At 35.6% G+C, this 26,825-nt stretch overlaps 1 protein-coding gene across 1 annotated transcript; it reads left to right on the forward strand.

The window, feature by feature from the left end:
• Window positions 1-244: 244 nt before the first annotated feature.
• Window positions 245-23,774, forward strand: LOC113080096 (ralBP1-associated Eps domain-containing protein 2-like; the record flags this gene model as incomplete). The annotated part of the gene is made up of 18 exons (XM_026252310.1): window positions 245-277; window positions 2,936-3,059; window positions 4,124-4,299; window positions 4,384-4,492; window positions 8,283-8,392; window positions 9,224-9,350; window positions 9,460-9,523; window positions 9,603-9,771; window positions 10,673-10,757; window positions 11,058-11,126; window positions 13,602-13,650; window positions 14,341-14,477; window positions 15,264-15,325; window positions 15,666-15,755; window positions 19,938-19,994; window positions 20,131-20,264; window positions 21,275-21,380; window positions 23,558-23,774. Coding segments are annotated over 18 exons (1,770 nt in total), but the record flags the coding sequence as incomplete, so codon positions are not given.
• Between the last annotated feature and the right edge of the window lie 3,051 nt (window positions 23,775-26,825).

A 26,825-nucleotide genomic window follows, 5' to 3' on the forward strand; every position in this document is an offset into this window, starting at 1 on the left:
GCATATAGATTGAATCTTTCACTAAGACAAAACCCTGCAAGAAATGTATCTTAATTTCACATTTGTAATTGTATCTTTATTTCATTATTATATGAGAGGATCTGCAATCGGCTGGCCTCCTGTATCCCAGCATCCCATAAGCTGTCATGAGGAGGGTTCGGTGGGGAGGTTTCTAACTGATTTTAGCATCCTCCCCCAACATGCACATTTATGGAGTAAGATTATCTGTTCTCTGTGTGATCAGGAGAATGCAGGTCACGCTAAAGTAATGCTGAAGGTCAGATGATTAAACTGAGTTTAAGCCGCCACACACACACACACACACACACACACAGTCTTGAACTCCAAAAGAGTTGTTGGGTCACCCTTAGAGTGTGTGAAGCTCTTGTCAAAAGCTCGTTATTTCCATCAGTCACAGTAACAGCTGACTTCAGCGGCTAGAAGCACAGAGCTGCTCTTCATCAGAGCATTTGCATGAAGAATTGAAACTGTTGTTCCTCACACATGATAAAACTTAACATCCAGTTCCTGCTTTCTCCACCAAAATGAAGATTCCTTCGAATATTTTTCAAAACTAATGAATGTAGTCCTTTAGCTCAGTATGAAAGCGAGGGTTTAAACGCATCCCAGAATCCCTTGCAGCTTGTCCACATACAGTATACAATGGGATAAGGTTTGCTATTACCAAAGCTTCATTTGTTCATAAATACATAGGGTCCTACAATAAGTATAGTAATATTTAATGTAAGTTGCTGTGCTTATCCATATGGCATGATCTCATTTACTAATTTGACAGTGTGTGTGTGTGTGTATATATATTTTTTCATTTTATATTATTTCAAAATTGAAATCTAAACGCATTTAAATCTATGCATTTTATTTATATTTTTATTAAATGTTATAAATATATATTGTATATACACACATACACAAACACACACATTTTCTTTCTTAAGAACTTCAGGAATATTATAAAATTATTAAATAAAATCTACCAATTGAACAATTTATTTTTGATTCAAACTTTAATTAAACAGGATGGCATTCTGGAGATCTTGCTGATGACCATATATAATTACTAGATGTGAAATGATGTCAATATATTATTGTCATGATGTTCGTATATTATTTCATCATTTCTCTGGAAATATGCTCTCTTCTTTGACCTCTTTGCAGGGAGGTCAAAATGTCCCAGGCTTTAGAAATGAATATGACTGTGTTTTGGAGACAAAAGTCCCATCTGAAGCCTGATCTGCTGGACCTCTGCATTTGATTCGGTGAGAGTTTTGCGGCAGGCTTTTTGTTTGAGTCATATTTGGCTGAAGTTCACCTTCAGTAATGAACCATCAGCACTGCAGGGATCGGAGGAGAACGCGATCACATGGTGGAACAGGAACGCTGAGTCAGAGTTTGAGAAGTTCTTCAGATAATGTTTTGGAAAGGCAGAGGGAACACCGTAGGTGAGATTCGAGTTTCAAGAACACGCATGACTTTACTTGTATTTTTCTTCTTTTCTATTAGCTGTATGTGCTCAGTAGTGCTGCTTCTGAAGAGTCTTGAAGTGCAACTTTTCTTTGAAGAGAAGTTCATAGAAATTCAGAAACTAGTCTGGCTTGAGCAGCACAAACAGGCTGTTTTTCTCTTTTGTTATATTTAACAGCACACCGCACAATGTGCTGCTATTTAAAGCGCACAGATCTTTTCCTGTGTGTGAGAAGTCGTTTACAATGAATCGCAGAGCTCAACTCTATTGATTATGTCTGTACGGAAGGATGGATTTCAGTTGTGTGGAGTGATACAACAATGACTCAGGTGCTACCGTGTGCTTTTTCCCAGGAGGAATTTGTAGTTTATGTCTCATAGAACTTTAGGAAAGTGATACAGCGATGATTTAGATTTTAGAGTTTGTATTTTAGTATTGAAATTCACAGGAATACAAATTCATGCTGTTTACTTTTTTAATGCATGTTTGTGGTGTTATTGAATTTTGTTCCAATTTGCTTGTAATCAAATTTGCTCCACCTTTGAAATGCCTTTTCTTTTCTGCTGACATCATCGAGCCCTTTTATTTTGCAACGCTTCAACATCCAATCAATTTCAAATGCATAAACTCCTGTCCTACATTTAGCACTTTAGTATCTTGTTTCATTCAGAAACACACTACTGCTAATACTTTAAAAATGTTTTTGTTCTGTAAGAGTTTTGATATTTTGAAAAAGAAGTCTCTTATGCTCAAAAATATTGATAGAAAAATACTGACCCCAAACTTTTAATTTGAAGTTTGTCATATTATGGAAAAATAAATGGTATTTTATATCGTTTTGAAGTGTTTGGATTTCTCATTTAGGTTCTCAGAGACGTCTTTTCAGGATGGATGACGTCTTAAAGCATCTTAAGGCAGTTTCACTGGTCTGAGCCTGTTGTGGTTGGTCTGTTAAATGCTTTTAGAGCAGTACTGGGCACTTTTCATGAGGCCAAACCGGAAGGCCATCTTAAACCAGCTAATACCAGCATGTGTTTTCATCAGGGGTAGATCGTTTTAACATCTGCGTCTGTCCCAAAGTGTGTTCCATTGTTAATCTGAAGGTCTGTGTTTGTGGTTAAACACTTCCTGCAGGACGTGTGGTTTCTTATCTGTCATTGCAACATGAGTTTTCAATTGCAGAAGCACAGATGAATGTGAATTTCAGCCTGTTAAGACTGCGGTTTATCTTCAGCCGGCTGTTCTTTCCATTGTAGGGCCAATAATGAGGATTTACAGTAGCTGTTATCTTTTGATTTTTATATGTGAGCATTTTCAGCTATTAAGCAATGATTGCAACTTTACAATAAATTTGTGCTTTTGAAATATTGTAGCTTAATTGACTTAGCTATGCATTCTGTGACTTTAAAGTCTACATTAATAAATCTCTCTCTCTTTCTCTCTTCATAACAGGTAACAGAAGTGTGTGGTGCTAAGCGGCTTGGCTATTTCAGCTGTGGACAGTTTTACGTGGCTCTGAAGCTGATAGCCGCGGCGCAGGCAGGTTTGCCAGTACGGCTGGAGAGCATCGCAGGTGGTAAGTCCTCAGCATTTGTTAAATAAGCAAATAATTTGTATTTGTGATCATCATTGTTTCCTGTTGAACACCTTAATAACTCCACAGCAGTTCCAAGTAGTTCCAAGTTCCAGTAATATTATCCCAAACTGTTGGGCCTGAGTTCAGAAAAGAATTCAAATATTAACTCAGCAGAGCAAAACATTTCCTAAATGTATTTACTTAAACAGGGCGATGTTGAGCACTAGGCTGATCCAGAGCTCAGCACAGCTCAGGCCCCCCGGCGGGCTCAAATGTGGCGATCGGTCCCTGGATTAGTCTTTAATCCTGGTACAGACTGTTAAACCCATAAATAACTTTACCTGGCCCTTTTACTGCGGAAACACAAGGAGAAAGACAGTCTGTCTGTAAACAGGAAAGACAGAAGTATACCTTTGAGAAAGATTGGCTGGGTAATGTTTACTTTTTAAAGAAGATTTTTTTTGCTAAACCAGCCAATAAGATGGTTAGGCTTCTGTTTGCTGTTTAAATCAGTCCCTCCAGTTTTTTTGCAATTCAGTGATCACAAAACAATGCAAATATTCTTCTTCTTTTTTTTTTTTTTTTTTTTTTTGCAATCCTGCATAATTCGCAGTTTAACCCACAAATTAGTCTTATTATATATAAATACAATCTATCATATGACTATTGTACATCTAGTGTCATATGTGATATCATTTACAGCCACAAAATAATTTTGATCACAAATAATTATATATTGTAACATTTTTACTTTACTTTTTATTAATGATTATTCATTATTAATTAATACCTTGTTTAACACGTATTTGTGAGAATTTGATAAGACAGAAAAATAAACAAGCTTTCTGTTTGTTTGTTTTTTTTTGCTATTGTGTATGACCGTTGTACATCTTGTTTAAAAGTTCTGTCATAATTTGGTAAGACGTAAAATTAAACAAGCGAAATGAAGGCAAGAAAATACACATTATTTATAATAAATTATATACTGTTTAATCCACTGTATACAGATAATAGTATGAGTAGTATGCCGTTATGAACACACTGACATGTATCCTTCTCTACAGAACTTCCTCTTCCTGTGTTTGTCGGGATAACGAACGAGCTTGAGATGGGTTATCCCAATCAACCGTTGACCAATGAGAGCCAGTCTCACATCCTGGGCTTGGTGACAGGCTCCGCCCCTCGTCCCCCTGCAGACAGACCTGTACTCAGACACCCTGACACCAGCATGGACAAGCAGGTCGGTTTATCAAAGATGACATGCAGCAGTAGCTCGATGCTTTTCCTCTAATTAATGACTGTGTTTTACACTTGTGTATGACAGGAGGCGTGGTCTCCACCACAGTCACCTGGCATCTCCCCGCCCCGTTCACCATCAGCCTATCGCTGCTATTCATATGGTGCACAGAGAAATGGAACAGACACACTATTGGGTGAGAGTCTCTGTCAGTCATTCTGCATTCAGGAATGAACCTAAACATCAAAATGTAAATAATTGTATATGTGTGTGTGTGTGTGTGTGTGTGTGTGTGTGTGTGTGTGTGTATATATATATATATATATATATATATATATATATATATATATATATATATATATATATATATATATATATACAGTATTGTTCAAAATAATAGCAGTACAATGTGACTAACCAGAATAATCAAGGTTTTTAGTATATTTTTTATTGCTACGTGGCAAACAAGTTACCAGTAGGTTCAGTAGATTGTCAGAAAACAAACAAGACCCAGCATTCATGATATGCACGCTCTTAAGGCTGTGCAATTGGGCAATTAGTTGAAAGGGGTGTGTTCAAAAAAATAGCAGTGTCTACCTTTGACTGTACAAACTCAAAACTATTTTGTACAAACATTTTTTTTTTCTGGGATTTAGCAATCCTGTGAATCACTAAACTAATATTTAGTTGTATGACCACAGTTTTTTAAAACTGCTTGACATCTGTGTGGCATGGAGTCAACCAACTTGTGGCACCTCTCAGCTGTTATTCCACTCCATGATTCTTTAACAACATTCCACAATTCATTCACATTTCTTGGTTTTGCTTCAGAAACAGCATTTTTGATATCACCCCACAAGTTCTCAATTGGATTAAGGTCTGGAGATTGGGCTGGCCACTCCATAACATTAATTTTGTTGGTTTGGAACCAAGACTTTGCCCGTTTACTAGTGTGTTTTGGGTCATTGTCTTGTTGAAACAACCATTTCAAGGGCATGTCCTCTTCAGCATAGGGCAACATGACCTCTTCAAGTATTTTAACATATGCAAACTGATCCATGATCCCTGGTATGCGATAAATAGGCCCAACACCATGGTAGGAGAAACATGCCCATATCATGATGCTTGCACCTCCATGCTTCACTGTCTTCACTGTGTACTGTGGCTTGAATTCAGAGTTTGGGGGTCGTCTCACAAACTGCCTGTGGCCCTTGGACCCAAAAACAACAATTTTACTCTCATCAGTCCACAAAATGTTCCTCCATTTCTCTTTAGGCCAGTTGATGTGTTCTTTGGCAAATTGTAACCTCTTCTGCACATGCCTTTTTTTTAACAGAGGGACTTTGTGGGGGATTCTTGAAAATAGATTAGCTTCACACAGACGTCTTCTAACTGTCACAGTACTTACAGGTAACTCCAGACTGTCTTTGATCATCCTGGAGGTGATCATTGGCTGAGCCTTTGCCATTCTGGTTATTCTTCTATCCATTTTGATGGTTGTCTTCCGTTTTCTTCCACGTCTCTCTGGTTTTGCTCTCCATTTTAAGGCATTGGAGATCATTTTAGCTGAACAGCCTATCATTTTTTGCACCTCTTTATAGGTTTTCCCCTCTCTAATCAACTTTTTAATCAAAGTACGCTGTTCTTCTGAACAATGTCTTGAACGACCCATTTTCCTCAGCTTTCAAATGCATGTTCAACAAGTGTTGGCTTCATCCTTAAATAGGGGCCACCTGATTCACACCTGTTTCTTCACAAAATCGATGACCTCAGTGATTGAATGCCACACTGCTATTTTTTTGAACACACCCCTTTCAACTAATTCAACTAATTGCCCAATTGCACAGCCTTAAGAGCGTGCATATCATGAATGCTGGGTCTCATTTGTTTTCTGAGAATCTACTGAACCTACTGGTAACTTGTTTGCCACGTAACAATAAAAAAATATACGAAAAACCTTGATTATTCTGGTTAGTCACATTGTACTGCTATTATTTTGAACAATACTGTATATATATGAAGAGTTCAGATGCAAAAGCCTCTAAGTGCCATCTGAAATTTTCAACTAAAATTTTGATTTTTATCAAGCTCCTATGCTTAGGTTAAGTCATTTTACTTTAATGGCAACGTGCAGGTCCTTTTCCAGGCTATTAAAGTGAAATTACTCAACATAAATATATAGGAGCATGATAAAAACATCACTTTTCCAGTTAAATGCATCCTTTCTGAATAATTGAAAGTTTTAATAATACTGAGCTTTTGAATGGGCATGAAAATTATGTTTTCCACAAAAATATGAAGTAGCACAACTGTTTTCAACATTATAATGAGAAATGTTTCCTGCACAGCAAATCATCATATTACAATGATTTCTGGAGGATCATGTGACACTGAAGACTGGAGTAATGATGCTGAAAATACAGATTTGCATCACAGGAATAAATGACATTTTAAAATAGATTCAAATAGAAAACCGTTGTTTTAAATGTATTAATATTTCAGAATATTACTGTTGCTTTATTATATTTTTAATCAAATAAATGCAGCCTTGGTGAGCAGAAGAGACTTCTTTCAAAAACGTTAAGCATCAAGGACCAGGAGGTTTTTTCCAGCAATTCCTATGGGAATGTGAAAGTAGATTTCCAGATTCCCACACACCGTGATGCTTTTATTAGATAACACAAGCACATGTCACACTGCTGTGTTTCTCACATTATGAGTGTAGAAGTGGCTCTGTACCCTTATGCTGTCAGACAGCTGTGTGCATGTGTGTGTGTGTGTGTGTGTGTGTGTGTGTGTGTGTGTGAGTGAGTGTGTGTGTGAGTGTTCAGCCTTGAGCTGCTGTCTGCCCTCAGAAAGCAGTTGGCTAATTGCTGCTCTCCTGTGGCGTATCGATATCGCACTCGTCTAATCACACACCTGTTGACTCACAAGACTTCAGCTTATCCACAGGCAGCACAACACACTCAACAGACAGCAGTTCTGATGAAACACACACACACACACACGTGCTTTCCTGAGAAAATGCCTTAAGCCAGGATATTTCACCACGTTTTATGTAATAATTTATGCTAGTGTGCTTCATTTATTGCTGATTGTCCCTCTTGACACATCGCACCTAAAATTTCAAAGATGTTGATGTGTGAAGCAATTATGCACTTCAACTTATTTTATTATGTACTTGTCAGAAAGCAGATATACTGCTTCTTGTAAATGTCGTCAAAATGACAAGGCTGGCTGTTAAAATGAAGTGTAAATTAATAAAAAAAAAAAGCTAAATATTTGTAAAGAAAGCAAGGTTATAAATTAATGTGCGGTATTTTCACATGCACGCCCCCTTCAGTACAGTAGGAGGTAGTGCATGAAGACAAACTCAATAGAGAATAACTGTACATTTTACCTGTCTAGAAATAGGTAAATCTATCTGTTTGTCCACATCATGTGTTCAAATATACAAATATTTAATCATCCCAACTAATGAGCAAATGATTGTGAATATCCAGTTTAGATTTTCCCACTGAGAGAGGAATACTGTGATGGTATACTCTGGTGTTATTCAGCATTAAGAAAGAGCTTTTATCTCATTGTTAACTCCGACTGTGAACAGAGAAACACCAGCATTATGTAATGCAGCTCAACTTTCTTCATTAGTCAGCAGGGACCATTAATATTTCATTTAAAAATCACACATAAAAGAAATGACGCTCAGGCCTTCAGATGTAAAGAACGCTCAAGAGATCAAAACCAAGTCAGGCCTGTTTGATTCTTACAGATTGTAGTCATATCAAAGATCATGGCCATCACTGGCCTCATCCTGAATAATTGATGCTTGTTCAGTATTTTACATTTATTATTCTGTTAAGTCGAAGCTGAAAACTTTTACTTTAAGTCTGAAAGTGTCTGAAACAGTGATCACAGTAAGGAAATGCCATCTACTGTTAAGTCTTCATCTTGAAATGTTGACTCTCTCTTGTTGTTGTTCACAGCGTATGAGGCTAAAGGGCCAGGTCTTCCCGGCGTTCCTCAGGAAAATTCCTCTCCCAGTCATTATTCTCTCAGACTGCAGCCGGAGCAGCCTGTCGTCACACGCGTGGAGGTTTCCTCACACCTCCTCTTTTTGCATCTGATTGGACGATCAAATAGAATAATAGTCTTAAATGAGGAAACATATTAAGGCTCTAAATCAGGATTTTGGTCATGACAATGCTTTTTAAAAGTGTATTTGTTTGCTAGAATATTGGTCATTTCAAGTCAGGCCACATGCACACCAGGGCCCGTATTTGTATAGACGTGCTTACAAATAATATTAAGACAAATCACCTCCAAATTGATCACAGACATGAGCTTAAGATATCAGTTTAATATAAAGGGAAGAGAAAATGATTTTAAAGAATGCAACACACGACACCATAGCTTATAAACTTTGTCAAACATTTCAGAATTTCACAATGTTTGATGAAGATCACATGACTGACACGTTAATAGTAATATACTGAATAAAAAATATGAATTATATTGTGTTCGCCAGCTTCATCTAAAAAAAAAAAATCATTTTCTTTCTTTGCAAATATAAAACAAAATTTTCGGTAGAATAAACCTACGAAGGGCATAACCTGTAGTTTAATAGTAAGATATGCTGAGAAATAAAATGAAAATAAGGATAGATGGCATTTTTTATAGATGCTATTTCAGAAATGTTAAGCTTTAATTATAATTCATTGTATACTGCAATGCAAAGGCCACACATGGCTTTTAAAAAGAACAGTCCTACTTCATTTCCTTTTATATAAAAAGCTATTTTTCCATTATTGACTGATCAAAAAGAGCCTGCTGCTTCCTTGACTTCAATGAAAGGCATACACAATTGGAAAATATTTTCATCTTTAGGCTTTTCAGGTCTCCTCAAACTGTAGTTTTTCTCTTTCAGGTTGCGTCTGTGGAGCGCGTGGAGGTCGATTACTCGGACGACCCCTGGAGGATCACAGAAGAGCAGCGTGAATACTATACCAACCAGTTCAGGAGTCTCCAGCCTGACCTGAGCGCTCTCATCATGGGTAAGAGAGATCTGCACCACAAACACATCTCAGATCATCTCATACTGTTGGATTTATGGCTTTATGTGGGCATGTTTTGAAGTTTGCTTTGTTTTTTGTTCTTTTTCAGGAACTGTTGCAAAAAACTTCTTCACCAAGTCGAAACTTCCGATTCCAGAGCTGTCTCATATATGGTGAACACAAAACCTCAGTTCCTCTTAAACATGCAGTGAAGGGCCTCTTTGCATTAAAACAGTCTTGTTTGATCTTCAGGGAGCTGAGCGATGTTGACAAGGACGGCGCTCTCACGTTCCCGGAGTTCTGCACTGCCTTCCATCTGATCGTGGCCCGGAAAAATGGTTACCCTCTTCCTGAAACGCTCCCTGCCACGTTGAGACCGGGCTTTGTGGAAGCAGGTGTGCTTACAGCGCCACCATCTGAGGTATGAGATCTAAAACTCACTAAATGTCTACAGTATTTGCACCTGGAGTATTTAATGATGTCCAGTGGTTCTTATTCTGTATCATGTTTTGCAGTTATGAGAAATTTCAGAACATTTAACTGAGCTCCAATTGCAATTGTTTCACAATGACAAATTACGATGACAATATGATGCCTGGAGCCAATAAGCTCATAAAAGAGAAAATTTTACATTTATGCCAAGATCACAATGTTTTGTACATTTTCATTCTGTTCTTTTCTTCTCTCTCTCTTTTGATTGGCACACACACACACACACACACATACAAACATACACAGATATCTACTCACATACATATTGTCATCAATTTAAAGTTTTTTATTGTATATATCTATTTATTTTATTTTATTTCATTTTTATATCATTTTGAGTTGCCAATGACATTTCTATTTTTTTTTTTCAGTTTAAGTTAAATGAATATTTATGTTATTTAATTTCAGCTGTCAATTAACCGCTTTTTAAGTTAAAACAATGTTTACTCAAATGTTTTAGTTAAGAATAACATCACTGGTTGATTTAGATTTTTATTAATTCATTCACAAACATTTAGCTGTGGCTTCATCATTGATAGTCCCTGTAATGATTGTAAAAATGTATCAGTTTTGTATATTTACCTCCATATAGAAAAAACTCTAAACAAGAATAGTACAAAACAACATGCATAAAATATATATATATATATATGTACACGCACGCACACACACACACACAGAGTAAAGAAAGAGCATGTTTCTCTGAGCATGTTTATTTGGCTGAAGGCAGAGGGTGCTAATGAGTTTCAAATGAGCCAAAAATCCAGCTAGTTCTGCCCTTATCTCTGAGTAAACCTCATTTTATGGCTGCTTTTCATTTTCCCAAACAGATTATAGGTTCTGTTGACCTGCAGATGACCTCTAGACCAGGTGTGACCGCTAAGCAGGAAGTGAGAGATGAAAGCAGGAAACGGGGTATGACTTCGGAGCTAGACGTCAAAAACATAAACATGATTAAAGGAAAAAAATATATCTAATGTTTTTTATACAGTGGCCAAAAAAGTTAAAATGTCTAAATAATGTCTAAATACTTTAAAATAGACTTGCTTTGATATTTTAGAATTTAATGCAATGATAATTTTGTTCTCTCCAGTTTTTTCAGTTTCTTAAGTGTGCAGATATTTTTGAGGCCATTCTTCCAGACTTAAGAAGGAAAACCTGTTAACATACTGATTTTCTTATGTAGATTGTGTGTTTTAATTGCTGTGTCAGCAGAATTCTTCCCAAAGAGAATGCCAGAGCCACATGAAAAGCCAATACAGCATATCAGCACTTTAAAGTCAGGTGAGTCACTGTCCGCAGGCGCAGCGGGCCACGCACACACCCCTGACCCACACCAAATCAACCAAAGCCTCTAATTTACCTATGCTTTACCATCTGTGTTCAGGCAATGATGAAAATACTGTGGTCTTTAACTCACCCTCATTTTGTTCAACCTGTATGACGTTTCTTTTGTGAAACACAAAGGGAGATGTTTATCAGAATGTTCCAGGTGCTCTTTTCAATATAATGCAAGCAAATGGATCCTGTCTAGCTCACAAAAATTACGCATAAAAGCTACATAAAGGTAGCATATGACATATGCACTAGATTCCATGTCTTCTCATGCCATCAGGTAGTTTTGTGTCAAAAACTAAATCTTCCAAACCTCTGAAGCACAAGATCACATATTTTCTAATTTAACACATGAAGATAGGCTGCACCAAGTTTGAAATCAGTGAAAAACTCCACTTGCTTTGGTATTTTATTATCCAGTGCAAGTTTCTTCAATCTCTTCAGTCTACAAATATTTTGGGGGCCACAGCAGAATTGAGCCTGATAGAGAATTCTAGACCTGCAGGAATACAACAATACAAACAAACAAATAAATAAACAAGACTGCTTTAATTTATTACATGTTTTATTGTAGTGTTATGTATATACTATATTAGTATTTGTTAATATTTTAAATTCCCTTTTTTTAGTTCCAGTTTTATTTTAAATCATTGTTTGTTTTATATTTAAGTTTTTAATATTTCTGTTGAGCATTAATTTATTTTACTTAAGTTTTAATTTTAATTATTTTAGTATTTCAACTTATGCTTCCTTAAAGGAGTAGTTCACCAAAAAATGTAAATTACTGAAAATGTACTCTCCCTCAGTCCATGAAAGATGTAGATAAGTTTGTTTCTTCATGGGAACAAATTTGGAGAAATGTAGCATTACATCACTTGCTCACCAGTGTATCCTCGTAGTGAATGGGTGCCGTCAGAATGAGAGCTCAAACAGTTGTTAAAAAAACAGCTGCATGTTTGTAAGAGAAAAAAACATCATTAAGGCATTTTAACTTTTAAATTGCAAAATATGACTCCATGTTCCATAATAATGCTTCATCCAGTCAAAAACATCAATTCCATCCAAATAATACCATCTGAAAACAGGGACAGCTGAATAGCTTGTCATCTTCCTTATTTATAAGTCAGCTTCTTCCTTATTTATAAGTCTGCTATATGAACGAATGCTAATTTGAGAACTATGGAGGGTAATTTTGGTCTGTTTCTCCACCTGACATATCATATGACTTCAAAAGGCTTCCAACTAAGTTTATTAGTCTACTTAGTGTGCTTGTTCCCAATGTATGGAAAAGGGCAGCATGAACAATCTGCAAAACGTCTACTTTTGTCTCATTTGTGCTTGCCGCAACACAAGTAAATAATGACAGAATATATCCTTTAAGAGACCAATGGTCAGATGGTTCATGATTAAAAACAGACCAATCACTGTTCTGTCTTGGCAAGTCAGCACTTATGGTCTTCAGATCAGGTTGAAGTCATTTTTTGCGAGTAGTACCGTATTTTTCGGACTATAAGTCGCACATAAGTATAAGTCGCATCAGACCAAAAATACGGAGCAGCATAGAGCGCCCTCTCACCACTGTAGACAGTAATGTTTTCTCTTGATTCATGTCAAATTAATTTGGATAAATAAGTCGCACCTGACTATAAGTCGCTGGACCAGCCAAACTATAACAAAAAGAGTGATTTTAGTCCTGAAAATACGGTATATCACTCTAGAAGAGGCCTGTTTGTTATCATCTCTCATGATGGGTGTGATTTTATGAAGTAAACCCCCTCAGCGCCTCTGGGTGTGGACCCAAAGTCTGTCATATCAACAGCGCTGACCTTTTGTTTTTCAATATTTCATGCAGTCTGCTCTGATCCAATAACATCTCATATTTATTAAAGTGCCCAGATCCCTTGGGCGTTCAAAAATAATCCTGGAGTTTATTACTTCAATTTGAATGCCGTGCTGCTTCCAATATAGTTCTTATGAAATACTTTTTTTCACTAGTGTTGGAAGAAAAGAGAATCAAAGTTGACATTGAGTCTTCGTCAATGCCCCAGTGCATGATGGGATAGGAGACAGGCCCGTTTGAGGAGTTAACTGCAGCTGTAGGTGTTCAAGGCCTGTTTCAGATGGTGTTGTTGGATAGTATCGATGCACTTGAGTGTTTGATGTTTTAGTGTTACGATTCAGTGTTTCTGCTGAGAAGTGAAATCTTTTGGCTAGAGAGAGCAGTTCAGTTTAGGACCGGCTTAGAACTTCTCTAAATGACAGGTAAATAAAATAACAATTTGTAAATTTTTTGGGGGTGTTCTTGGTGAAGTCTGATGCTTTTGTTTGGCTTTTAAATGAAATTAGGAATGTTTCTTTTTAGGATTCAGTTTTATTGCTGAAATTACTGTGTAACTGAGTTCTTTACGTAAAATTGTATTACAGATTCACCACAAGAACTTGATACAAACATGAAGTCAAGAACACGGCCCAGGTAAAATCTTTTAAACTCTCACTACTGCTACATTACCATTCAAATGTTTTTTACCCCTGTTGTTGTTGTTAAAAAAAAAGAAAAGAAAATCATACATTTATTCATCCTCATGGTTTCCATAAAAATAGCTGACAACTGTTTTTCAAAATTTATAATATTATTATTATTATTATTATTATTATTAATTCATTGTTTTTTTTTTGTTTGTTTTTTTAGAAGAAAACCAGTTTATTAGAATGATTTCTTAAGGATCGTGTGACACTGAAGACTGGAGTAATGATGCTGAAAACTCAGCTTTGATCACAGAAATAAATTAAATTTTAAAATATATTCAAATAGAAAACAAATATTTTAAACTATTATAATATTTCACAATTTTACATTTTGTTCTGTATTTTTGGTTAAATAAATTTAGCCATGGTGAGCATAATATCTTAATCTTGTAAAAAAAAAAAAATGCATTATTATTTATTTATTTATTTTACTTAACTGAAAATCTGTTTGCGGATTTTACCGTGGTAGTACCAATGAGTTCTTTAAAATACTTAAAGTACCATGTAAATGTCATGGTACTGTACATGGCAGTCATTCTATGCTACTTTGGTATTACACCTGGACCTGACACCTGTATACCCATGATAACACTACACTATGTACGTGTTAAAGAGGTCTGCGTGTTTTACCCCTCAGGTCATACTCCAGCACCTCCATAGATGATGCCATGAAGAAGGTGGAGGAGCCTCCCACTCCTCCTCCTCGACCCCAGAAGACTCACTCCCGCGCCTCCTCTCTCGACCTCAACAAGCTCTTCCAACAGAGCGCCCAAGGTTCACACTCACCTCAGCAGTCTTTGAGTATTAAACCGTATACACGTACAGACTTTCATATACTGAGAATACAAGGCACTGACATTTCGATATATATTACATTTATTGCGTTCATATTAACTGAAGTAAATATTTGACTGGTGTTTTGATGCGATATTGGCATGTTCTGAAGTGACAATGATTTTTTTGTTTTTACTAAAGCAGTGTCTGTGATTTCTTTCTCAATTATCTGTACCGTATTTTCTGGACTATAAGTCACACTTTTTTCATAGTTTGGCTTGTCCTGCGACTTATAGTCCAGTGCGACTTATTTATCCGAATTAATTTGACATGAACCGAGAGAAATGAACTAAGAGAAGTGAACCAAGAGAAAACATTACTTTCTCCAGCCACCAGAGGGCGCTCTATGCTGCCAGAGATGCTGCTCCTGTATTCTACACTGAAGACATAGAGCGCCCTCTCGCGGCTTTAGACGGTAATGATTTCTCTTGGTTCTTGGTTCTAAATAAATGCGACTAGTCCAGTGTGACTTATATATGTTATTTTCCTCGTCATGAGATATTTTTGGACTGATGCGACTTATACTCAGGTGCGACTTGTAGTCCGAAAAATACGATACTTGTAATATTTTAGTAAATAAGCTGTGCAAAATAATTGCTGATTATTGCAGTACATGGTAGATGTGAAGTAATTTACAGTTGTGCTGAACATATGTAATCAGCTTCAGTAGTAGTAGTAGTTTAAGAGTGGCGGGGACGTTTTTCTGAATAGCTTTTCCTCTCTCAGGTGCTAAAAGTGGCTGGTTGCCTCCTCCTCCAGCTCTCCCTCCACGACCCCCAGCTACACAGGTGAACCGCTCATCATCTCCTCGTTGTCCAGTTTAAGCTGGTATCTTTGTGGTTTCTAGCTTGCTCTTAGCTCTTCCAGCTTCCATGTTCCAAAACCCAACTTGACATTAAGCTGGTTTGTTACTGGTCAAAGATGATCTACAGTATATCTTTTTTGTGCATTAATATAGAATTTAATTGATATGCAGTTTTTGTCATCTGTTTTACAGTAGTTCAACCAATTAGATGACAAGTCTGTTTCATTTTATTTTTTCAAATTATTTTTATTTATTTATTTATTCATTCGTACCATTCTGTAACTTTATTGTGTAATAACTTGTGTTATAATTCAATGTTTCAGATCTTCAGCTTCCTCCCTGGCTCAGAGAAGAGTTCCCAGAAGGCCGTTCAGCAGCCAAACTTTGCAGATTTTAGCAAGTTTAGGGTGGAGGTGAGTAGATGTTAGGGTTTGATCCTACTTACAAATATGGCATAACTAGTGCTACTAAAACACATACAATTTAATAACTCCAGGTGTGGGATCTCTAAACTGAAATTTTATTGACATGAACCGAATGTAACTTCTGATTTAAATTAATTTTAAATTATAATTATTATTTTTTTAAACAGTAAATTTTACTTCATAATAAATTGATTGTATACAGTAAGAATGAGGTGAGAGAATTGTGATTGTTTTGATTTAATTTTGCATTAATTAAATTTTTAATAAGAAATTTAAGAATAAGTAAGAATGAGGACATTTTAATTGATTTTCATTTATAATATTTAATTTGTAAATCAAAGGTTGTGTGAGAATTATAAGAATTATTACAATTATTTTCAAATTACTTGTATTTTTAAAATAGTGTGCCGTGAGGATGAATAATTTATTATTTTTTATTATTGTTATTATTATTATTATTATTATTAAATAACTTATTTAACTAGTCATATAATATATAGCTCTATCAACGTTATGTTCCATTAAAAAAAAAAAAAATATATATATATATATATATATATATATATATATATATATATATATATATAAATATACTTCTATCTTTGAAGTCAAATCTGCCTGTTTAATAAAGCTAGATTCATTGAAATTCTGCACACACACTCTTACTGCTGTTTGTCATCGCTTCTCTCTCTCTGTTATTAATTATGCATCCCTATTTGAAGAGTCTGAACTTCCTCTTTTTGGCATGTGTGAACATGTCTTCACCACTTCAGCCGTGTTACTGTCCATGATTTGTGTGTTCTTGTTTCTGTGGCTGCAGGCTGGGAAGAGACGGCAGTTTCCCACAGTTTAATAAAAGTATAAAGCCACAGGAGCCCAATGAAAACACACACACACACACACATCAGCGTTACACAAGTTCATACGCTCACCGCTGCGAGCCGTTCTTACCTCAGCTTACGTTACACACACACTGTTTTGACAGCACATGCACCTGCAAATATCTGCTCAAGCTTTGACGATGAAAGCTAATACTTACATAAGATATGAAGATATGACTGTAGACTCGATATGAAGGGTTTCTGGTCTGATCAAATACTCATAACTCACCTGAAGTCCTCAAAAGCCTTTAACCGTCTCCTACCACGAGCCTTCCTTCATCTTTATGGCCTTTTTACCCCTTCATGCTTTTAACTTTTGGCTTCTGTAATGTGATGAGAGGGAATGTGATCGCTGTGTGGAATTCATTTGTCATAGTTGTGTGAGTAATGTGTTTTATGAGGTCATTGTTGGACAGAGAAACACAGTGTCTTAATCATGCACGAACTGAAGAGTGAGTTTATAAACCCAGCAGTCTGCCTTGACTGCATTTTGAAGGCACATAGCTTCCACTAATCTCTACAAAATCTCTAATAATAATGGCCAGTAAATTATTTGGTGCTGATATTTCATGCATCCCTAAAGTATTATTTTATAATAATGATAATAATAATGTAATAATAATGGACTTGTTTTACCTTCAAATTTCGGGATGCTTTTATACTTATTAAAATGCATTCAAGATTGTGAGAGAAAATTAGGTTTATATATATGTATATATATATATATATATATATATATATATATATAATGAAAAAAAATTATGTACTTTTGAAAGTCTCTGAGATCATTTTATCTCTATTTGTTATTTTATTTTATTGCAGTTATCAGTGCTTTAAGTGGGCCCGTACGCACTGGTACTCAGTACCACCACTTCCAAATATAGCTCTTGAGCGTACTGCCACCTCTCCATGTGCCCAGAACGTGCTTTTAGCTTACCGGTATGTTCATTTGGAGATATGTTTTAATAGAGGTTTTAATCCTTTGCCTGCGCTGCCGCTTTTCAGAGCACCCATCACAATGCACGCTTCCTAATTCTTCCTAGTTCGGAGTATGGAGCATGAATCATTTGAAGCAGTTCGGGAGTTCGGAGCAGGTTCGCGAATCATTTGAGTCAGTTCGGGAGTTCGTAGCGGGTTCGCGAATCATTTGAGTCAGTTTGGAGATCGCAAATCATTTGAATCAGTTCGGGAGTTCGGAGCGGGATCGCGAATCATTTGAGTCAGTTCGGTAGTTCGGAGCGGGTTTGCGAATCATTTGAGTCAGTTTGGGGATCGCAAATCATTTGAATCAGTTCGGGAGTTCGGAGCGGCTACGCGGATCATTTGAATCAATTCAAGAGTTCGTAGCGGGTTCGCGAATCATTTGAGTCATTTTGGGAGTTCGGAGCGAGATCGCGAATCATTTGAGTCAATTGGGAGTTCGGAGCGGGTTCGCGAATCATTGAGTCAATTTGGGGATCGCAAATCATTTGAATCAGTTTGGGAGTTCGGAGCGGCTTCGCGGCTCATTTGAATCAATTCGAGAGTTCGGGTTCGCGAATCATTTGAGTCAGTTCGGAATCGGGAGTTCGGAGCGGGATCGCGAATCATTTGAATCAGTTCGGGAGTTCGTAGCGGATTCGCGAATCATTTGAGTCAGTTTGGAAGTTTGAATGAAGTAATGCAGTAGCTCTTTCTAAGGGTATTTTTTCAAAATCCTTTTGCACATTTTATTTATGTTCAGTAGTTCTTTCTAGCTCAAGCAAATCCACAAACTAATAAAAGGATTTATTATCAAGGTCGCCTGTTGACTGCTGTATATAAAAGCCCTTCAATATAGTTGTTGTCATCAAAAAAAAAAAAAAAAAAAACAGGAAATATTTTTTTTTGTGGCTATAATAGAGTACCGGCACCTCTTTTGGGCCACTTGAAGCACTGGCAGTTATTAAAATACAGATTGTGAGATAATAATAGTAAAATCCAGCAGTCCACTCTGCATTACATTAGTAAATAGAATTAATTCTGCATGCTAATTCCTCTGTATTTTTTGACAAATAATTATATGAAATGAATTCACGTGGCACTGTTGTATATGACTAAACAGCTTTAACTGACCAGTTTAGAATATTTGACCCTATGAATCTAATCAAATTTCATTTTATCCTATTTTTCTCTTACAGATCATATGCTAGAAATGTTTTCAGCTTGCTTAAGTTTTTTCAAGGTTTTGTACTGTTTGAAGGAAGCACTTTTTTTTAAATACTTCTTTTCTGTACAATAGTCCTTCTGAGTTTTTATAGGCGGCGATGGGCACCGTTACCTTCACGCGGATGTATTACGCTCATAACTCTTGCATGTTTTCCCGATTGTACGGCTGGCTGGGTTAAATAACTTGTTGCGTGCCACAGCAAATCAAACCATTTTATGACTTTCCAGGCAAATGTATAGCCTTGCAATCGGCCTGTTTCTGCTATTACTTTTCATTGTGCTATAAAGAACAGATTCCCTGTGCCACAGCGACCACAGTCCTGGATGGTATGCGCTGTTTAAGTTAAACAATGCATTGCTTTTTTAAGAATTGATTGAATGTTTACACAACACTCATAGAGTGCGATAGCATGTAAATATTGCCTTTCAAGTGACACAGGTTTAAATGAACAGCAGTCGCATTTGTGTGAAATGCAGTGTAAATTGGATGTTGTAAGTCATCAAGACTGATGGTATGATCCACCCTCAGTGATCCATGAACACACGGCGCATCATAGAGAGAGAGCTGTGTAATTCACTTTAAAGAGCCAAGGAATAATTTAATGCGGCCTTCACTTCTACATCTCTTTTTCTTTGCCCATTTCCTCTGTGTGAGAGACTTAGAAATTTTGGCTTGTGGAAAGAGACAGCTAAAGGAAAATGCAGACTTAAAGGGGCTAGTTCACCCAAAAATCAACATTCTATTAACATACCAGCAAGTTGTTCTGAGGATATTTTAAATAATGTTTGCAATCAAACAGTTGTCGGTAGCCATGGAAGTCAATAAGGACCAGCAGCTGTTTGGTCACCAACGTTCTTTAAAATATATTTTTTATGTTCAACAGAAGAAAGAAATTAATAGAGGTTTGGAACAACTTGAGGGTGGGTAACTGCTGACAGAATTTTCATTTTTTATTCAGTTTCAATCTTCCTTATTCTCAACCTTTCTACTGCAAATGTAGAAGTCTTGATGCATGCATTTGTAAAACAAAAATGTTCTTGTAAAGCTTGTAAACTAACACCTGAAGACCCCCCTGATCCCAAACTGCTCATTATTTTACAGCAGGAGAGCAGCGTGAGAGGAGGTCTGAGCACAGAGGACCTGATGCCTCCCAAATCGGTAAGAGTTGACCCCGTCCCATAATAGATGCTCAAACCCCTCATCAACATGAGCATATTTTGCTCATCTTCAGTGTATTGGCATGTTTGATGAGTTTCTCTCAAAACCTATATTTAATATTTAAATCTCTTCCCAGGATTCTACAGTGTTACACCAAGGCCACGCCCCTCAGAAGCCAGTGCGAAGAAAGCTCCACCCTGAAAGCCAGAGTGCCACGCCCCCCTTGGCCACGCCCTACTCTGCTGCAACATTGACCAAATCTACCCAGAGGTCCATATATTTGTATACATTTTTTAATGGCCATGTTTACAATAAGATATTATAGCAGGAACATTCCTTATAATTTTTTTGAAAAAAGGTGAGCAGATGAAAAAATGCAATAATGATTATAATTTTAAATGTATGAATTATATAATATAAAATATAGAGAATATAAATATTTACAGTAACTATTGACAATAACTTATAATTGCTTAAAGATTAAGTATAAAAGTAAATGAAATTTTGTACAAATATGTAAATTTGAAAATAGTAATTTGCGGTTTAATTGTATTATTATTATTATTTAAAATGTAAATAAAATATATACTATTAAATAATATTTATTTATTTAATTTATTAAATAAATAAATATATATATATATATATATATATATATATATATATATATATATATATATATATACACACACACACACACACATATATAATATATATATATATATATATATATATATATATATATATATATATATATATATATATATATAATATTATTTACCATAACATTATATATTAAAGATTATATAGGAAAATAAAAACGTTAATTATAAGAAATAAAAAAATACAGTAGTAGTAGACATAGTAATAATATAAAATGGCAGAGTTTTATAGCTTAAGTGGTTACTTATAAAAAAAATTAAGAAAGAAATAAGATACAATATTAATAATAATATAAAATTTAATAAATATATAATATTAAATAGACAATAATGGCAGTGTTTATAGTAACTTTTTACAAAAACATAAATAAGTAATCTTTAACATATGTATTTCCATAAGAAAAAATACAATGATGAAAATAATAAAACGTTCGTGAAAAATGAGATATTTAATATAAATCCTAAAATGCATATATCAATAAACATCCCTCTTACACGACACATCAGGGAGCAAACAGAATGTATCAGTGATTTATAAATGCTAAGCAAGTGGGGTCATGAATTGAAAGCTTTTCTACACATAGACACAGGAGATGATTATCTGCTGTTGTGCTCCAGGCCTCCACCCAAGCAGAAGAGAGAGATCCAGATGGCCATACGGAAGAACCGAGAAACCAACGCAGTCCTGACACGTCTCAACAGTGAACTACAGCAACAGCTAAAGGTGCACCAACCGTACACTTATTTCAATATAATAACCATGTATTAATGGACATAACTACACATTGAAGATGAAATCTGTTTACACATGGTTAGTTTTCTAGATGGACAGCACATACTATTTCCGACACCTCTAGCCAGACCAATCAAATATCTCTTCTAGTCTGGTATCAGATGCATGCTGCTTTTCTATATAAACACAGACAGCTTGTGTTATCCTGAAGAGTTATTGAGCGACTGGAGATGGTGTAAAGTTGCAGTCCTCAAATCATTCAGAGATCCGCTCAATGAACACACATTCACACACATGCTAGCTTTCTGAAAATGCAAGCTTGGACTCAAGCAGTTGTCTTTTTTAAAATAGTGCATCCTGCAGCAGCTGTCATGTGTGTTTGAAATGAGGCTGAGATATTTCTAATGAGCACCAGAATGGGCTTGGAAATGCATTTTGTCACCAATAATGAGAGTAGAAAGAGAGAATGAAAGAAAGTGAGGGAAAGGACAAACAAAAGATGCTAGACTGCTGCTCATAAACGCCCAAGTGCAGATCAGGTTGCACTGCATGCTGGGAACTGTTAACCTGTGGACCACTGCACGCTACGTTACAACTCTCACATTACGAAGTGCTTGTTTTCTAGGCTTACTCCTAGTTTTGAGAACATTCTTGCTTTATTCAATTTTTTTTTCTATATATATATATATATATATATATATATATATATATATGTGTGTGTGTGTGTGTGTGTGTGTGTGTGTGTGTGTGTGTGTGTATATATATATATATATATATATATATATATATATATATATATATATGTATATGTGTGTATATATATATATATATATATATATATATAGATATATATGTGTGTGTGTATATAAAATTTATTTATTCAGCATACAGTAAATCATTAAATGAAAATATTAATATGCATATAAAAAATTTAATGTAAATACAAAGAAAGCTTTTTATTTTATGTAGCATCTTTATGTCATCAACGTTTGCTTTGCTTTAAAGTTTGGACATTATTTTATCATAACTGACAAAATATAATTATTTTATTTCAGTTGTAAGGTGAAAATAAAGTATATAGTACAACAAAAATTAGAAATTTCTGTGAATGCATGAATGTGTAGATGGACTTGATTAGAGAGATTTTTCTTTTTATAAAAATGTAAACACAACATAATGTACAGTATGAAAAATGCATATTGATGTTGAGATTTGCTAAGTATTACATGTAACAATTTTATTCAGTTACTTGTGTTTTAAATATGAATTTTAAGTGAGTATTACATGATGGCCAATATAAATGTTAAAACAGGAGAAATGAGCATGTGCAATAAAATATCCAATATTGCCTATAACTTCCAGAGTGGCAATGCATGAAGTCTGGTGAGATTGAGCATTGATACACTAATACAACAAGAATCCGACATATATTTCAAAAAGCTGTCAGACGAGTGTAGATATTTGAGAAGATGTTCCTGGTGGGTGTCAGATGACTGTGACTGTGGTGTCTGGATTGTTCTAGAAGATACGTGATACACAAGACGTTAATGACAAATGAAGACAGCTAGCAGTAATAGTACCAGAGACATCTGTGAGTGTCAGAACGACAGCTTTCATCCTTTCTGTTTGATGTCTTTTGATGGTCGTGACCTCAGTAGCCTTCCTACAACTGTCTGTTTTTTGTTCAAAACATTCGTCAAATGGGGATCAACTTATTAGTGTTAAATCAAGCATCACTATTATTATTGCTTGTTTTTTTATGTTAGCAACTACTCAAAACTCCCTGGCAGCCACTAAATCCACTCAGAACACCTTAAAAACTGCACAGTAACTGTAAATTTACTCTAAGAAACACACTAAAACCACCCCCATAAACTGTTGCAACACTCTAAATCCTTTTAGGGCAGTCTAGCAACACATCAACACCTTGTCAACACTCAAAGCATGTTATTATCAAGTTCTTTCTTTCAGATTTGGATTTGGATGTATCTGGATCAGATCACTTACGTTTTTGGCCACAGGTTTTTTTATTGTGAAAGAGTGGAGGAAATCACGGAGGCCTGAAGGAAATCGTGAAAAGAAATTGTTTAATTTAATAGAGTCAGCATAGCTTATCTCAGATAATCACAGCTGTGTTTCTTTCTCTTCTTCCTCTGTTTCTTCATAAGGTTGTGCATCGGGAGCGAGTCACTCTGGAGTCCCAGCTGGAGTTGCTGCGGCCTGTGGCGTCAATCTGACCAACACACGCTCGCTTTCCCTCGCTCTCCATCATTCTAGTGTCTAATACTGTGAGCTGTAACTCAGTCACATGACAGGATACGCACTTTAAGTGACCAAACATTTGGGACGCCACAAACACCGTGTCAGAAGCACAGGAAGAGGATTTACCTCCCACGGGAGAACGTGAAGAATTCTAGGAAGTTTGTTTGGTCAAAAAACTATTTGTTTTGTTGGTTTCGGGTTTGTGTTTGTGTGTTCCTGCCTGTTTTAGAATCATGCTAACACAGCTAACCGCTAGATACAAATGTCAATAAAAAGCAAAAGCTTCATTATTTCCCTTCATTCCAGGAAACTGGATATCGGTTTATGGTTTATTGCAATGGATCTGGTTCTATAAACTGCACAAACACACCGACTAATGATTGAAACTGCTTTTTTTTGTGTTTTAGCTACCATAATTTAGTAAACATTAATTTGTTTGAGGCTGATCATGTTCTACCAAGAATAAGCTTATGAGGGTCAATATCCTGAAAAAGTGAAGACACATTTCAACCCAACAACAGAAAAATAAATAAAAATAAAAATAAATAATATATATATATATATATATATATATATATATATATATATATATATATATATATATATATATATATATAAATTCACACAATATATATTAGTGGTGGGCCGTTATCGGTGTGAGACTCTTATCGGGCGATTAATCTATTCTCAAAGTTGGAATGATAGCTGGGTCTATACGAGGCGAGCAATGATGACTTTCACCTTGATATTTTAGCGCAGATGTATACCTAGCCGAATCTGTAGGGGGTGAGAAACGAGTCTTTAAACCTGTGTGTATGCCTACTGTGAAATTACCACATCAACGTGACGTGCTAACATGGGATGCAGCTGAAGCTGCCGGGTTTGTTTCAGGGAATTTTTTAAAAAAAGAAGCTTCCCAATGGAAACCTCGACAGACTCATGCCTGGTTTCACACAATAATTCGTCTGCAGTGCAATTGCAGTCCGTGTGCGTTACGTATGTGGTGCAGAAGCAGCCCCAGACTCATACTCAATTGTGCTTTCACACAGGACGCTTTTGCAGTCCGCTACTCAGTTCGTGAACGATCTCTGCACTGCTGCAGACGCACCGCTCCTGGAACGCAATGGAATCCGTTAACATGGGTGCGTAAAAAAATAAAAAAATACAAAACCCGATACGCACTGCAGACGGAGTATGTGTGAACAGGCGTAAGGTTGTTTGCACTTCTGCAATGTGGGATTAGTTTACAGCTTTCTCAAGCAGTTTGTGATGCAAAAAAATAAAATAAATTGTAAATAGAATAAAATCGCAAATAGTAACCAAAAATAATATATAAATTATATATAACTTTTTTTTTTTTTTTTTTTTTGTGGTTTTGGGGTAAAAATGTCTCTTGATGTCTCTTTTCATATGATTTACCCATGATGAACACTGTTGTAAAATTAAATAAAATGTAGAATAATCATGACTTTGGTGTGCCGGGACAAAAGTTCATAAACATGGATGTGTTGTTGAGTGTGTTTTGTGTTCATGGCATGAAGATGAACGTTTGCACTGAAGAGGCATTTATTTTTACACAGGTAGTTCTGACGGCATGTTGTATGTGAGTAGTTTGACAGTAAAGGACTGTTAAAGACTGGAATGTTAGAATATGTAGATGTACCTGTAGAATGCCACATTAACCTCAGATCAAGCGATCCCAGTGATCGTGCTTGTAATTGCATTTTAAAAAAAAAAATCCATTATTTATTATAATTATTTCAATTTTTTTTTTTTTTTACATTTTATTTTATTGCTTTCCATATAATTAACTATTATTTCTAACTTTTCCATGATTTCTTAAGCATTATTACAGTCTGAAAAATAATTTTGGGGGGTAAACATGAAATGTCAGAAAAGGTTGATTATTTAAATGAAAACCAGCACTGCAAAAAAAAAAATACATTAAAAAAAATGATACATGTCTGTATTTTTGTTCAAAGGGTGCTAAATCCTTTCCTATGCAAAATATATTGGTGGTTTAGCAGGTCGAGCTTGTTGTGGGCCATGTTGTGTGTTTTTGATACGGACTGAATTTCTCAATGCACTGTGTTCTGATGCAGGAGTGTTCAGGAATGTCTGTCCATGAATGTGTCAATAAACCAGTGGAATTATGGGAGATTATAATGGATGTGGTGTGTCTTGCCTCGCATGTTTGTATTATTTTAAATGTTCATGATATGTAATTGTTGTTTGTTTTGGCAAGTTGTTGAAATGATTTTCGTGGTGGAGGAATGCATATCATAGTTAACATGAATGAAGCTGACGCCTTTGATGCTTTCCCTGTCAGTTCATGTCTCTGGTCTCGAGCATGAGGACCGTAGAGAATCAATTTGAGCAGGTTTGGTAAGTGGGAGCAATAGGTTGTGACCTTGATGACCCTCTTCAGTTTGTCTGGAGAGCTTGTTTCACGTGCCTGATCTCATGTGTTTTCAGATTGTTTGTGTTGGGAATGGATAGATTCCTTCACATGGAACCCAGATAACACCAAAGAACATGAAGCAACATGAGGGAACAGTCAACACTGCATGTGAGTATAAAGTTGGGGAATACTGGTTTATTTCTATTTTGATGTCACTATAAATGTTCACAATTTGTACATTTTAAAAACATTTCCATATGTTTTCATGGCATTTAAATGATAATATATATTTATTTGGTGAAAAAATTGCAATAATATCTCACAATATTAAGTTTTTTATTTTATTTATTTATTTATTATTGTATTTTACACTTTTATCGAACCGGAAAAAAAAAGGATTAAAATATCCTAATTATTCCAAACTTTTTTTTTTTTTATTGCCAATTTTTGGGTAAAATATTACATTTTAAAATGCCAAAAAAAGGAAAAAACTTTTTTTTTTAGTTGAATGCATAATGTACAGGACATTTGAAAGCATCATAAAATTTGCCAAAGACTGTATAAACAAGTGTCTAATGCAGTGAGGGATTTGTCCCTAGTCAAAAAATCCTAAGGAATGCTAATGGAATCGATCAAATCCTACTGTCAGATACTTATTGTTGATTCCTTTAGGATTGATACTGAATTATGATTGGTTCAGATTCTAAAATGAGGCCTGATAACATAATATAATTTTCATACATCATCCAGATAAACTACAGCTTATTGATTTC

Source organism: Carassius auratus, unplaced genomic scaffold (assembly GCF_003368295.1).
Source record: "Carassius auratus strain Wakin unplaced genomic scaffold, ASM336829v1 scaf_tig00030239, whole genome shotgun sequence".
NCBI classification, from domain to species: Eukaryota; Metazoa; Chordata; class Actinopteri; order Cypriniformes; family Cyprinidae; genus Carassius; species Carassius auratus.